The following is a 14,309-nucleotide window of genomic DNA, read 5'->3' on the forward strand; positions in this document are numbered from 1 at the left end:
TGTCACCTTGTAAAAACCATCTGAACCATTTTTAAGTGTATAGTTCAGTAGCATTAAGTATATTTCAAGAGGTGGAATCTACCCAAATGTCCATCAATGAATTAATGGATAAACACAAGGCAGTATGCACACACAGTGGAATATTACTCAGCCTTAAAAAGGAAAGAAATTCTGTCACATGATGCAACATGGACGGACCTTGGGGACATGACTGAGGGAAATAAGCCAGTCACAAAAACACAAATGACTGTATGGTTCCAGCCACATCAGACTGGGTTGACATGATGAACACTACCACCAGGGCTAGCCCATTAAAGCTCTTCGTGCATTATCGTCCATTCTCTCTCTCCCTCAGCTGCTGGTCAAATGTAGCAGATCCAGAGAACAGTGCTCAGGATCCAGAACCGCTAGATGGAAGAAGTCTGGTTCCTGAGTCAGTGTGTGCAAGGTTGCCTCTCAGACATCCAAGTACGTTTTAACTAAATGGGGAAAAAAAGCTTATAGTGCATTGATCCCCCCCTACTCTCCCTCCCCAGTGTCCCTAGAGTTCTCAAGCATTTTGTGATTCCTCACACCTTGGTCAGTGAGCGTTTCTGAGGAAAACCCAACCAGGAGACAATATCTGTCTTTGCAGTTTCATTTCCTTAAAGGAGGTTCATGAAATTCGTAAGTGACATGTACATTATCAAAAGAGTTCGTTCTGAAAAATTCGCCTGTGATCTAATAAGTGATTTTAGCAAATGGAATATTAACCAAAACGCAAGTATTTGTGGTTGTTTGTAACCCGACAACAAAGTCCCTCAGACATTAAAGAGTATATCAACATCTGATGGTAAAACTCTTAATCCATTTTCTAGAAACAGCTCAAATGTTAGGGTTTCGTAGAATCCTCTAGGGTGAATTAGCTGTTTATTCCTCTCTGCTCTCACAGCACTTGAGTCATATTTTTCTAATAGCACAGACCATGTTGTACTGTAATTGATTTGTTTACATAATATGTGTCTCCAGGATTATATTCATAGTTCCTCAAAGGCAAAGACTAAACCTCATTTGCCTTTGTCATCCCCACACCCTGATCTGGCCCTGCCACATCCTTGACTGGAATATTTGGTTGTTGAAAAAATGAATGAAAATGAATAAAGGGACATCTTTCTTGTCCAGTAGATTATATCATGTGTCCTTAAGGACTGAGGCTATTTTATTTATCATTAAAAACACTCCAGCACTGTGCACAGATCCTAGTACACAGTTGGGGATTGTTGCTAAAAGCTAAGCAAGTAAGTGAATGAATGAATGAATGAATGGGTGAATAAATAATGAGGGAAGCATATGGCCAACCACAGGTTATTTTTGAGTGATTGTCAAATCCAGTTTTTCCTTCAGTGTGTTGGTAGCTTATCACTTAGTTTTGTTGTTTATGATGTTTTGTTAATCAAAGAACAATGTACTTTTAGTCATTAACTTACATCACATTAATTTGGGCTGATAGTTTTAGCTTCTCCACCTAATTTTAAGTCTTGACTTGGTCATTCATCATGTTGGATGTTTTCCCTAGCTTTGTACCACTTATAAATGTAGTCAACCTATTCTCATATCGCTGACTCTTTGCCAGTTAGGTTCATGGCACACTTAGGGGGATAGTCATTCAACTATCTAGACTGGAGACTAGCAAACTATTGCCCATGGGCCACATTCAGCCTGCAGCTATTTTTGTGAATAAAGTTTTATTGGAACACAGCCACATTTATTACGTATTGTCTATGGCTGCTTTCACACAACAACGGCAAAATTGGGTAGTTTGACAAACACTATATGGCAGCAAAGTTTAAAATATTTATTGCCTAGCCGTTTATAGGAAAGGTTTGCTGATCTTTGGTCCAGGTGATTAAATCCACCAAGTGAACCCACATTTCATATCTTAGGGGTAAAGTCTAAAGGGGGCCCTTGTCTTGTGCCCTGCTGAAATCAAGATACTTTGTGCTTTGCTATAGTTTTCCTGTGATGTCACAGTCACATTATCAAGGAAGGAAATGCAGTAATGTGGTACATACACATCCTGGTGAACCAACATAATTCCTAGTGATCACCTCATTAGGAGTACAGTGCTCACCGAACAGACACCTACTCACTGTTTTTGGAATTCTATCTCTGTGGTAATGAGTTTGGGGCTACTTATCCTGTGCTAGAAGAGACTTGAAATACATAGGGAGTGAATCTCTTTGCCTCTTTGCCTCTCCTTTGTGGCCATTCCCACAAAGGAAACCTCTGAGATGCTACATCAAGCTAACAACTGGCTTTATCTCTATGGATCACATTTTCCTCATCTGCAAGATATTATTTTTCAGAGTTAATAAGATGATCAAAGGAGAAAGTGGATGGATATGAACAACACTATAATTGCCTTCATCTATTGAGTACTTTTTTGCCAGGCACTGTGCTGAGTGTTTTTACATGCATCATCCCCTTTAATCCTCATAAAACCTAGTGAACATTGCCCCCATTTTACAGACCAGACAGAGAGATTAAGGCATACCATTCATTCATTCAGCAGGTTATTTCTTTCTCAGTACGGTGTGCCAGGTACTATTCTAGCCACTTGGGATACATCTTTGGACAAAATCAACAAACACTTTTGCCCTGGCATCTGCAGTGGGTCGGTATACTCAGTAAGCAACCCACTGCACATAATAATAAACTTGTTTAGTACGATAAAAGATGATCAGTCCTGTGGTAAAAGAAAGCTTAGAACAGGGAAAGGGAGATTGCAAGTGCTGGGGTGGTGGAGGGGAGAGAGGGGAGGGCATTTAAATAGGGTGGTCAGGGCAGTGTCATTTAGAAGGTGACAGTGTGAACCAAGACTTGAAGGAAACAAGAATGTTAGCTTCATGCCCATCTGGAAGAAGGGCACACTCAAGGTCACTAAGTTATGTTTACGGCTCAATCAGGATTCCCGCTCAGCTCTGTTGGACTCCAGAGCCCAAACTTGTAACAACCAGGGTCAGTGAACGTTAGTTCTCTTGTCAGCCCTCACAGAACATATGCTGTGCATGCCTGGTCTTTCCTTTGGCTGTTGCCCTACATTAATTCTGGGCTTTACCCTTCCCCAGAGCATTTGTCCAGGTCGATGTGGGTGTCACATCTCTGTCTCTCTCTGATCACATGCTCTGCCTTTGTCACTGGGCCTTCAAAGAACGGATGTTTTCAGAGGGCCACGGTGCTACTTTTCTGGCTTCACCTTTTTTCTTTCTTACTGGAGCATTTTGGCATTTCATCTTTATACTCTCTCTTTAGAATCTTTCATCTGTTTGTTTTTTTTTTTTAATTTTTAATGTTTATTTTTGACGGGGGGTGGGGAGAGCTTGAGCCGGGGAGGGGCAGAGAGAGAGGGAGACACACAATCCGAAGCAGGCTCCAGGCTCCGAGCTGTCAGCACAGAGCCCGACGTGGCACTAGAACCCATAAACTGTGAGGTCATGATCTGAGCTGAAGTCGGATACTTAACCAACTGAGCCACCCTGGCGCCCCAAGGTAGGGCAAGAATCTTTCATCTGTTTCAAGTCATGGAACTATTGGCCTATGAATCTCCATGCCTGTGTTTCTCTGTGTCAAGCGCACAGCCATACTTTTATCTTCTCTGTAGCTGTCATAGTTTGCATGAATAGCCAGTGCCACTCTCTGTCACTTGCAGCCACAGAACTCTGATATCAGTTGAAAACAAAATCTATTTCCAAGAATCCAGGATTTGTACCTGCCAGTGCTGGTTTTTCTCCTGCTTCTTCTTCTTCTTCTTCTTTTTTTTTTTTTTTAAATATGATTAAGCCCCTCAGGCAAACAGAGTTACTTTGCTGAGGCTTCTGCTACTTCACAACTAACTCATCTTTCTTCCTTTACGCAGGCTAAGCCCTCAGTCTCAGGTCACCTCATTGCTTCGTCAGCCCTAAAAGGATGAAACGGTGCCCAGTGCAGTGACTTACCAGACCCTCTATTTTTAGCCAGGTTCCCGGCAGATGCCTGGATAGTACAAGCCTCCCTTAATTACTATAACTTGTCTGGGCCGTTTCTGAGCTCTGCAAAATAGACGTTGAAAGTAGAACCCACCTCATGAGGTTGTCGTGAAGATCAAATGCAGAAAGTGTGCACAAAAATAGCACGGTGCCTGGCGTGCAGCAGTGATTTGGTGTGTCAGCTCTTACTATGGGGCCGGGGGGGGGCGGGTAGGCACTTTACTTGCAGTGGAGAGAGGAAGAGCCCCAGGCGACAGGCCTGTGCCTCAGCCTAACTCACCGGCTTCGTCCTCAGGGGTGCTAACTCACCTTCCCTGTGTGTCAGTACCCCGTGATCTAAAGCTGGAATTGTAGTATCAGTGTCCGCATACAATGAGATAAAAGGTATAAAAATGCATCAGATTATATGTATAAAAACACTGACCTAATATCTAAGTATTAAATGAGATTAAATGTACACAATGTGAACAGTAATATGTAAAGTACTGGAATAATATTATCACCTTTAATTATTGAGTGAGGTAAAATGTATAAAATAAAAATCCTGTAATAACAATATCAATTTGAGTATTAAGTGAGATGTGTATAAAACTAATGTCAATCAGATCAATAGAATATTAAGGAGATTAATGTATATAAAGGGTCAAGTATCTGGTCAGGCACTTAGTAGGCATTTGAGAAAGGATGGGTACCAATGTTACTGTCGTTGTTTGTATTACCGGCATTATCTTACCATCAACATCCTCTTGGTTAGACTGCATTGCTCTCAAGGTTGTCCTTTGCTATAAAACTCTTCTTCTTGGTGGTACAGAGTGAGTGTTTAATAGTAACAGTTCTGATCATACATCATTATCCCCTAGGCATATATTTACTATTTTCAGATTGCCTTTTCTTCAACTTTCTCGTGAGCTCTCATTTGAAAGTGGCTCTGAACACAAATTGGCAGTCAAATTGGGATTTTACAGACTTTATCTCCATCCGTATTTTCATACCAGAAGGCTAAATATGATCTTTGAGGAATTCCAGAGTTCTCAAAAGGAATAATTTGCTCCAAAGAAATAGGTCATATAGAAGGAGAAGGGGAGCGAGTATTATATATCAAGAAGCTATGTGGGATGACAAAAACTTCCTATGTGGAAAGTCAAGAACCAGTCATATAGAATAGAGCAGATTATAATTCTGCTCCAACTCAGAATTAAATGAGACAAAAACTATATGCAAGTGACACCGTGAGGGTTTCCCATCCACAAGCTGTGACTGTACCATATGAATGCTTTTCACTGGATTATGCTTGGGGTCCCAAATGTGTGAGTTTTTCATTTTACGGTATGGAGTGAGCAAGAGTGTCCTGCAGTTGTTTGCTGAGAAAAATTGTCAATCATCATTATCACCGAGCCATGACTGTGTGTTGAGTATCTTCCACTGTCCCTCCAGGTCCATTCTGCTCCTTTCTTCTGCTCATGCCCCCAGTGGCTCATTTGTATGGACTCCATCCGTGGGGCTCCTTGGACTTCTGGCTTCTGGTTGGGTTGGCCAACTTAGGGCCAGGAGAGCCCTAAGAAGGAATTAAAAGGATGAAGTTGCCTCAGTATGGCTTGTGTCCTTTGACTGAAGGTCACATGTATTGTAGGGGTCACCTTTTCTCCATGACTGTCCCCTATTGGACCAGGAGTTTTTGAAATGGAGTTAGACCCTAAACTCTGTGAGGACAGACATGACCTGCCTGTCCTTTGCTTACCATTATACCCTAACAGCATGGCTGGCCCCAAAGAGACACTCAAATAATATATTTTGATTGAATTAATGCATTGGAGATTCCCTCATTAAACTGAATGCTTGGAAAAACCACCATCTAAACCTACCTTTTTGCAAAAAGAAGCCACACTCTCTCTGAGCAGTGGTTCTTAGAAATAAAAGCTCTTAAAATTCCCATCCACAAGCTGTGACTGCATCATATTAGTGCTTTCCACTGGATTGTGTTTGGGGTCCCAGCTGTTTGAATCTTTTATTTTACAGCATTTACTTTTCTGTGAGATTCCAATTAATTGAATTGGGAAAAGCTGTAAGCTTGTGACAGAGGAAATATCTCTCTGACAAAACCCACATGCCGTAGAGTCTAAGATTATTGTCTCTTCTTTGTTTAGATCCATAACAAGTTTGACTGATTTTCTCTTTTAATATGTTAGGTTGAGTAGCTAGAAATGTTGATATCATACTTATACAGGCCAGAGTAGGTATTTGGGGTAGGTATACGCCTCCTAGGTGGCGTATCAAAGGAGTGTCCCTAGATCAAGGGACAGGATGGGAATCCCAGGGATGCCTGCTCTTACGTTTCAGGTCATTTTTTTTCCTGGAATTTGAAAATTCATTTTCTCTGTCATCTTCTCTCCTCAAAGTGTCAATCGTTGTTTTCAGCAACAACACTCAATTCCATAGTCCTTATAATTACGCCTCCCCCTTACCCCTCTACTTCTTGAATACCAGCAATACTGCATGAGGTGGTATACCCTACTCTACCTGTAGGCTATTCCAGCTCATTCCAGGTAAAAGTCTTTGCATTTGAATTATGCCCACACATCAGGGACAGCTGGTGTTCTACAGAGCTCTAACAGTGGGAATCTTTTTTTTTAAAATTTTTAAGTGTTTATTTGTGAGAGAAAGAGAGACAATGTGCAAGTGGGAGAGGGGCAGAGAGAGAGGGAGACACAGAGTCTAAAGCAGTCTCCAGGTTCCGAGCTGTTAACACAGAGCCTGACGCAGGGCTCAAACCCATGAACCTTGAGATCATGACCTGATCTGAAGTCGGAGGCCTAGCCAACTGAGCCAGTCAGGCGCCCCTCATGATGGGAATCTTTTTTGCCCAACAGCCAGTAAAGGGTTCAGCACTGAACTCTCATTTTCCCAGGACCACTCCTGTTTGCCAGCTGCCTTAGGTTTGGTTTCCTGGAGGTCAGGTCGGATCAGAGATTCATATACACATGTGATTTGCTGAGGACCAATCTTAAGAAAAAAAGCCTGTGAAGGAGTAAGGGACTGCAGGATAAGGAAGGGAAAAGAGCTGATCAAGGACTCAGCCTTGGCAAGATCCATGGGGGCAAACACCAGTCAGATCCTAGTTGAGGGACGTTCTACAGAATACCTGATAGTTCTCCTCAAAACTGTCAAGACGATCAAAAACAAAGAAAGTCTGAGAAACTATCTTAGCCGAGGAGAGCCTAGGGAGACTTGATGACTACGTATAATGTGGGATCCTGGATGGGACCCTGGATGAGAAAAAGGAAATTAGGTAAAACCAAAGAAATCTGAAGAAAAAGTGTGGACATTGGTTAATAACTAACTATATATCAATATTGATTCAGTGATTATGACAAATGGATCATGCTAATGGGAGGTGTTGATAACAGGCTAACCTAGATGTAAGATATATGGGAACCCCACACATGGGAAGTATAGCATATTTGATTATCTGCAAACTTTCTGTAAATCAAAAACTACTTCAAAATAAAAAGTTCAGGCTGCCTGGGTGGCTCAGTCGGTTGAGTGTCTGACTTTTGGTTTCAGCTCAGGTCATGATCCCAGGGTTGTGGGATCGATCCCCATTCGGGCTGTGTTGGGTGTGGTGCCTACTTGAGATTCTCTCTCTCTCCCTCTGTCCCTCTCCCCCTTCCTGCTCTCTCTGTCTCTAAAATAAATGAATAAATGAATAAATAAATAAATAAATAAATAAATAAATAAATAAAAAGTTTATTATTAGGAAAAAAATGAAGTGTTCTTGGGAAAATTGGTATGAGAGTGGGAGAAACAGGGTAGGGCAGGGAAACAGCTACTCCAGGGTTAGATTTCAGCCTCCGCCTGATCCCTCGTGGCAGGTCTGGAGGTGAATTACACAGCACTGTCCTACACAGAGTCTGGGTCATCGGACTTTGATACTCCTGCACCAGTCGTAGACTGCAGCTGCCCCAGGCATGCTTCGCACCCAGGCACTCCTGGCTCTCTCGGATCCTTTAGGTGAAGTGGCTCCAGAAGAACATGGTGGTCTTCTGCAGGACATGGGATGAAAGGAGCAAAGCTAGTCAAAGTGGGAGACGGACACACCAAATTGGTTAAGGGAATCCAAGGAGATTTAGACAGCACTCTTTTAATGTCCGCTGTGCAGGAGTACAGCGAGAGCTACTAGCTGTCTACAGTTGTGGTGCTAGCAGTTAGCAAAACCAGGTTTGATGCCTGGACTGTCTGGCCCCATGATTGCTCCCTGACACTACTCTGTAGTGTGCTATCCTGAAGGCTTTGGGAGTTTCACCAGGCTATGAAATTGGGAAATACATTTAGTGATTTCCTGCATCCCGAGGTGCAGGGAGATAGCAGAAGACATGTGAACCATCTCCTGGACAGGAGACCTGAGCTATTCCTGCACAGAAATCTCTGAATGGCTCACATGTCTGGGAGGAAAGACATTCTTAGATATTTATTGAACAGATGCACCTTTTTAGCAAAAGAGGCAGTGGGTCTTAGCTAATGGTCTCTTAACTGGCCACTGACTCTTTAAGCTGGGGAGAAACAGAGGGCTGGTTGGATTTAGCAATAATCATAGTCAGGAAACACCTTTAACAAAAGGTAAGCCATGCCCATAAATGTCTATTTCTCACATTACCCCCAATTCCAAAGGTTCACATCTGTACCATTAAACAATTGCCAAGTGACAGCTCCAGGGACACGGGGCTGCCAGAGGAATCACTGCTAATGCAGGTTTTATAATCTCCATTTATGTAACATAATTGGCTTAAGGCTATTGCTGAGAAGGAAAGAAGCCTGATGGTGTTTAGTGTGGGAAAACTTTTCTCTAGAAGCAAACTACAGGATAACAGAATGGAGATGGCCATCCCTGATTATCTGCTATTATGAACCTGGAGGAAAAATTATTACAAAAATGCCTCCTGACCGTGCCAGGGTAAGGCACAGAAATCAGGGCTGCTGTTAATGGAATTTATTGTCTCCAGTTTCTCATCTCTCTGAATCATGCTTCTGCTGCTTCTTTGTTGTTATTTGGCCAAGAGTCCTGAGTGCTCTCTTTGTTATTATTTGTGGGTGAGCTTCAGCAACACAATGTTGCTATAACAGTTAACCCTGAAATCTCAGAGGCTTAAAACAATGAAGGCTTAGTTCTCTCTTGTGACATGCCTTCTCATATCTTTCCTGTTATGTTGTTTGCAGCACATGGCCTCTTAGGGGAGAGAAGGATATTGAGGCACGCTGAGTCTTAATTGCCTCAATCTTGGAGCCATGTGGCACTTCCGCTCAGAAATCTTTGGCCACGTCTAGTCACACGGCTCCAACCTACCTGCAAAGGAAGGTGGGAAATGTGAAGGAGCACAGGGCTCTTTGGTGAGCATTCTGTGCCCAGTCTTTCTTGATCACATCTTTATTTGTAATCTATTGTGTGTGGGTTTTAAAAATATATTTTATTTTTTTGGAGCAGTTTTAGATTTGTAGCAAAATTAAGAGGAATGTACAGACATTACCCGTATGTCCTCTGCTCCCTGACATGCATAGCCTTCCCCATTATCAATGTCTCACACCAGAGTGGTACATTTGTTACAATGAATGAAACTACATTGACATAGCATAATCACCCAAAGTCCGTAGTTTACATTATGGGTTGCTCTTTGTGTTATAATCCAGATCCTTTGCATTTGGACAATTGTGTAATGACAGATATCCTTCATACCCAGAAGAAATACTGGCATCATACCCAGTATTTCCACGACTCTGAGATCCTTCTGTGCGTGGCCTGTTCATCCCTCTCCCACATTAACTCCTGACAACCACTGATCTTTTTAGTGTCTCCATGGTTTTGCCTTTTCCAGAGTGTCATACAGTTGGAATCACACAGTATGTGTAGCCTTTTCAAATTGGCGTCTTCTGCTTAGTAATATCCATTTAAGTTCCGTCATGTCTTTTCAAGACTCTTTTGTGTTTTGAAGACAATAAAGAAGTATGAGGTAGAGGCTGGTGTAATAAGGCCAATTCATAACTTTTGAGGCTATTTAAATTTAAGGGTAAATTAAAAGTTCAGTTATTTACTTACACTAGCCACATTTTTAATGTTCAACGGCACACATGAGCATTCTAGCATATTCCAGAACATTCCAGAGCATTCTAGCATATTCCAGAACATTCCAGAGCATTCTAGCATATTCCAGAACAAGTGGCTGATTACCAGACTGTGAGCCTAAGAGGTTTGTAGGGGTTCACTCAAGCCTCTGACTTAGGCCTCCTTTGGTGAAAATCAACTCCATGTGCTGCAATGATTTTAAAGCTGTGCTAGGCAGAGATCTACTCTGATCTTAGCTATATTGCAGGCTTCTATGTAAGATTTAGCTGAAACAATAGACTCGTGGCTGAGAAAAGTTTGAAAACCACCAGAGTCGTGTAAAAAGGCCTGGGGGCAGAGATAGCGGAGTTCAAATCTTTGTCTTTCCGTTTATGTGCTTTGAGATCTTTGACGAGTTAACTGATCCCCAGAGTCACAGACTTACCACCTCCAATGACGGAGATGGAAATACCCACTCATAATGTTGTTATGAAGGTGACAGGAGGCAGCATGCAAATAGGCTGTCATGGGATCTGGTGCTTTTAAGTAAGGGCTTCAGAAATGACAGGCGCTCTCAGAGTCATCATTTTAATCCTGTTATCTGCATCAATAATTTAGAAGAAAACTAACTGTGGATGATTTGAAACTAGAGAAGGGTCTTAAAGAGGTTGAAATGGTGGGCTTAGTTTACAAAAGGAAATTTAGTAGGGATAAAATAACATCTCACTTTGGAGTCCAGGGATGTGAGCAGGTAAGACTAAAATTGGGAGATTACATGGTCTGATGGCAGCATGTCGAAGGATAGTAATTTCATTTTTGTTCAACCTTATAACAGGGCTATATTCAGAAATGTGCATGTCCCGTACTTATTTGTCCTGGCAGACTATGTATTTGTGAGGCTTTAGGTCTTGTTATTTTAGAGAGGTCAAGATGAACTAGAGTAATTTGCTTCTTTCAATAAATATTTACTGAGCATCTCCTGTGTTACAGGTACTTGGGCTACAAGGACAAACACAAAGAGATTGGCCATTGATCTCTGAGAGCTCATAGTCTAGGGAAGGGGGGAGATACTAAGTAGACACCCGAAATGAATATAAAATTAAAACTTCATTACCTGCCAGGAAGGAGCAGTTCATGGTGTCCAAAGAAACTTTATTGGGAGAACCTCCCTTCTGTTCAGGGAGACCAGGGAAAGTTTCCTGGGGATTGAAGATTGATCTAAGACCTAGGAGGAATAAAGGTGAGTTGGGTGAAAGAGGGGGAGTGTTACAGGAAAAAGGATAGCATTTGTAAAGGGTGGGATGACCAGGAAGGAGGAACATTGGTTGCAGAGAGGAAGGCCCTTGCTGATGCAGGACACATTTTGGGACATAAGGTTGACAAAGGGAGACAAGGACCAGACCATAGAGGGTCATGTAGGCTGTGTATGATTTAGATCTTTATTCTGGAAGCAATGGGAAGCTCTTGAAGGGTTTTAGATAAGGGAGTAGTCTGGCCGTGTTTGCCCTTTGAGAAGATTACTCTGGCTGTGGTGTAGAGAGTGGATTAGAAGTGGGAAAAAAGTAGATTTCACCATTTGACTTTGAACAGTTTTCTCCTACTACCAGTAAATAGAAGAGCCTGCTTTACTCCACTTCAAAAGCCCAGAGCGTGATGATAAAGCTTTGACCTAAAATTACATTTTTTGTTTTATTTAGCAATTTTTTTAAATGGGAGAAATGGAATCATTTTTGTTTATTTGGACATTTACATTTCTTTTGTAATTTAGCTTTTTGTGACTTGGAATTTTAAAAATTTGCCTTAAAATTTTTTATTACAGATTTATATGTGCTTTCAATGTATTGAGGCACTATCAATTTGTTATATTTTTGAAACTTATTGAAGTGTAAGTAACATACGCACAAATATATGCATACACACACAAATACACTTTGTGGGGGTTTTAAAACATTTTCCCCGTGTTTTGTTACTTTTAAAAGTTAAAAAAGCTTTAATTTTTATAAATACCAATATATTTTCCCTTGCTGTTTTTTCATCGCTTTCATACTTAGGTACTTTGAGCAAAATCAGCTAATTTTTCACTTTTTAAAAACTTAGAAATGTGTCCTATGTATACATTTAACTCTTTGTTCCACCAGGAACTTATTCAATGGACTAGAACCCCAGAAAAATATTTAAAACTATTTTAGAGGGGGTGCCTGGGTGGCTAAGTTGGTTAAGCATCTGACTTCGTCTCGGGTCATGGTCTCACGGCTCGTGAGTTCAAGCCCCGCATTGGGCTCTGTGCTGACAGCTCAGAACCTGGAACCTGCTTCAGATTCCGTGTCTCCCTCTCTCTCTGCCCCTCCCCCAGTCACACTCTCTCTCTCCCTCAAGAATAAATAAACATTAAAAAAAATTCTAAAAAAAAATTATTTTAGATATTATGTACTCTTATCTAATTTCTGATTTTAGGAGGAATGTTGCATGTTTCACCATTAAATATAATGAAAGTTGATTTAACCTAGTTTTTGTGTCATGTTAAGTCAATTTTCTTTTATTCTTAATGTGCTAAGTTTTTTTTTTGGTTTTAATTATGACTAGGTTACATTTTATTGATTTATTTTTGTATCTATCTTTAAAATTTACCTATTGTTATGATGTGTTGTATATTTCCTATTATTAAACCATACTTGCCCCCAAAGAGTAAACTACGTTTGGTTGTAGCACATGTTTCTTCTCTTGATTTATTTATGCATTCATTTAATCAGTGTTCATTAAATGCCTCCTACATGCCCAGCACTCGTTGGGCAAGGGGGCAAGGGCCCAGCAGTGGGCAGAAAGGACACTGACCCCGTGAGGTTTCCAGTCTAGGAGACAGTAAACATATATGCAGATAAATGTGAAGAAAAGCATAACACAATGAGTAAACAGCAAAGGGGACGCACTATTTTAGCTCCTCAGGTAAGGCATTTCCAAGACAGTGACCTGAGTGGTGAGAGGGAGAGAACCCTGCTTCATCATCCCTCCGGAGCCTCTCAGCCCTCTCAGGCATGTCCCTGATTTAGTTTCCACGTTGTTGCTTCTGTTTTTCCCTGCCTTTGAGGAGGACCTAGTTTCTGTTGCTGAATGTCTGGATTTCCGATGAGCTTTAGTAGAGAGCTCTCGGTGTGCGTGTTTTTATCCTCTCTATCTGGTTTTTCCTGTGGCTCTATGCTTTGCCCATTAAAAAAAATTTTTTTTTGCAATGTTTATTTTTGAGAGAGAGAGAGAGAGAGAGAGAGAGAGAGAGAGACAGAGCATGAGCAGGGGAGGGGCAGAGAGAGAGGGAGACACAGAATCCAAAGCAGGCTCCAGGCTCCAAGCTGTCAGCACAGAGTCCCACGTGGGGCTCGAACTCACAGACCGCGAGATCATGACCTGAGCCGAAGTCAGACGCTCAACCAACTGAGCCACCCCAGAGCCCCTGCTTTGCCTGTTTCTTAAAGAACATAATATCTAGAGACATGTTCTTCTTTTTCCCTATGCCCATTATCTCTTCAAGTTTGTTCATTTTATCCCTCATTCATTCAGTCATTTTTCTATTGATGTGCTCACGCTATTTTTTGTTGGTGGCCTCTTTGCTCTGGGCAGGGTACTGCTATGGTACCGTTAGCACTTTCCCGGAGGATGAGGGGTGTCTTGTCAACAGACTGAGCAGAACTGCCCTAGGGGCCCCTTCCGGGCCCATGTGGGGTTGCTTTTCTTTCTTATCAGATCTCAATGCCCTGCACATGCACAAGCTCATGTTTCATGCTTCACAGCCAGGTAAACTCTTCCGTGCATGCCTACTGGAGTGAGGGAAGGGCCTTTCTTACCCCAACCTGGTTTCTCCGGCACAGTTTACAGTGTATACTGTGGACATGAGAGCCTGCATTGCTAATAAGAGAGTTTTCCCTTAGGTAGCCAAGCATTTCAGAATCAAAGCTAATTCTTGCCAAAGCACATGTCACTGTTACTGTCTTAGAATGAATGGAGATAAAGAGGAGTCATTGATGCAGAGAGAAGGGACCTCCTGTCCTGTGATCCCAGTTCTGGGTATCTCAGAAGGATGCTCCTGGGCATTGCCTTCTATTTCTTTCCTGGCCACTGTAGAAAAAAAGGGCAAGAAGTGAATTTTAATGGTGTGAGTGGCTGACACATTTCCTACTTTCTTTGGGGGCATTCATGCTATTGTGAATTAAAGGGTAGGACAT

The 14,309-nt window shown here is 41.8% G+C and overlaps 1 protein-coding gene across 1 annotated transcript in view; it reads left to right on the top strand.

Annotated features, from left to right (window-relative positions):
• The first annotated feature begins 396 nt into the window (after nt 1-396).
• Nucleotides 397-14,309, top strand: part of CDH13 (cadherin 13) — a 1,101,550-nt gene continuing 1,087,637 nt past the window's right edge. Inside the window, exon 1 of the mRNA XM_058708168.1 lies at nt 397-468. Within this exon, the coding sequence (XP_058564151.1) occupies nt 412-468 (57 nt within the window). The 5' untranslated portion in view covers nt 397-411. The remainder of the gene's footprint in view (nt 469-14,309) is intronic.

The sequence above is a fragment of the Neofelis nebulosa genome, chromosome 17, assembly GCF_028018385.1.
Source record: "Neofelis nebulosa isolate mNeoNeb1 chromosome 17, mNeoNeb1.pri, whole genome shotgun sequence".
NCBI classification, from domain to species: domain Eukaryota; kingdom Metazoa; phylum Chordata; class Mammalia; order Carnivora; family Felidae; genus Neofelis; species Neofelis nebulosa.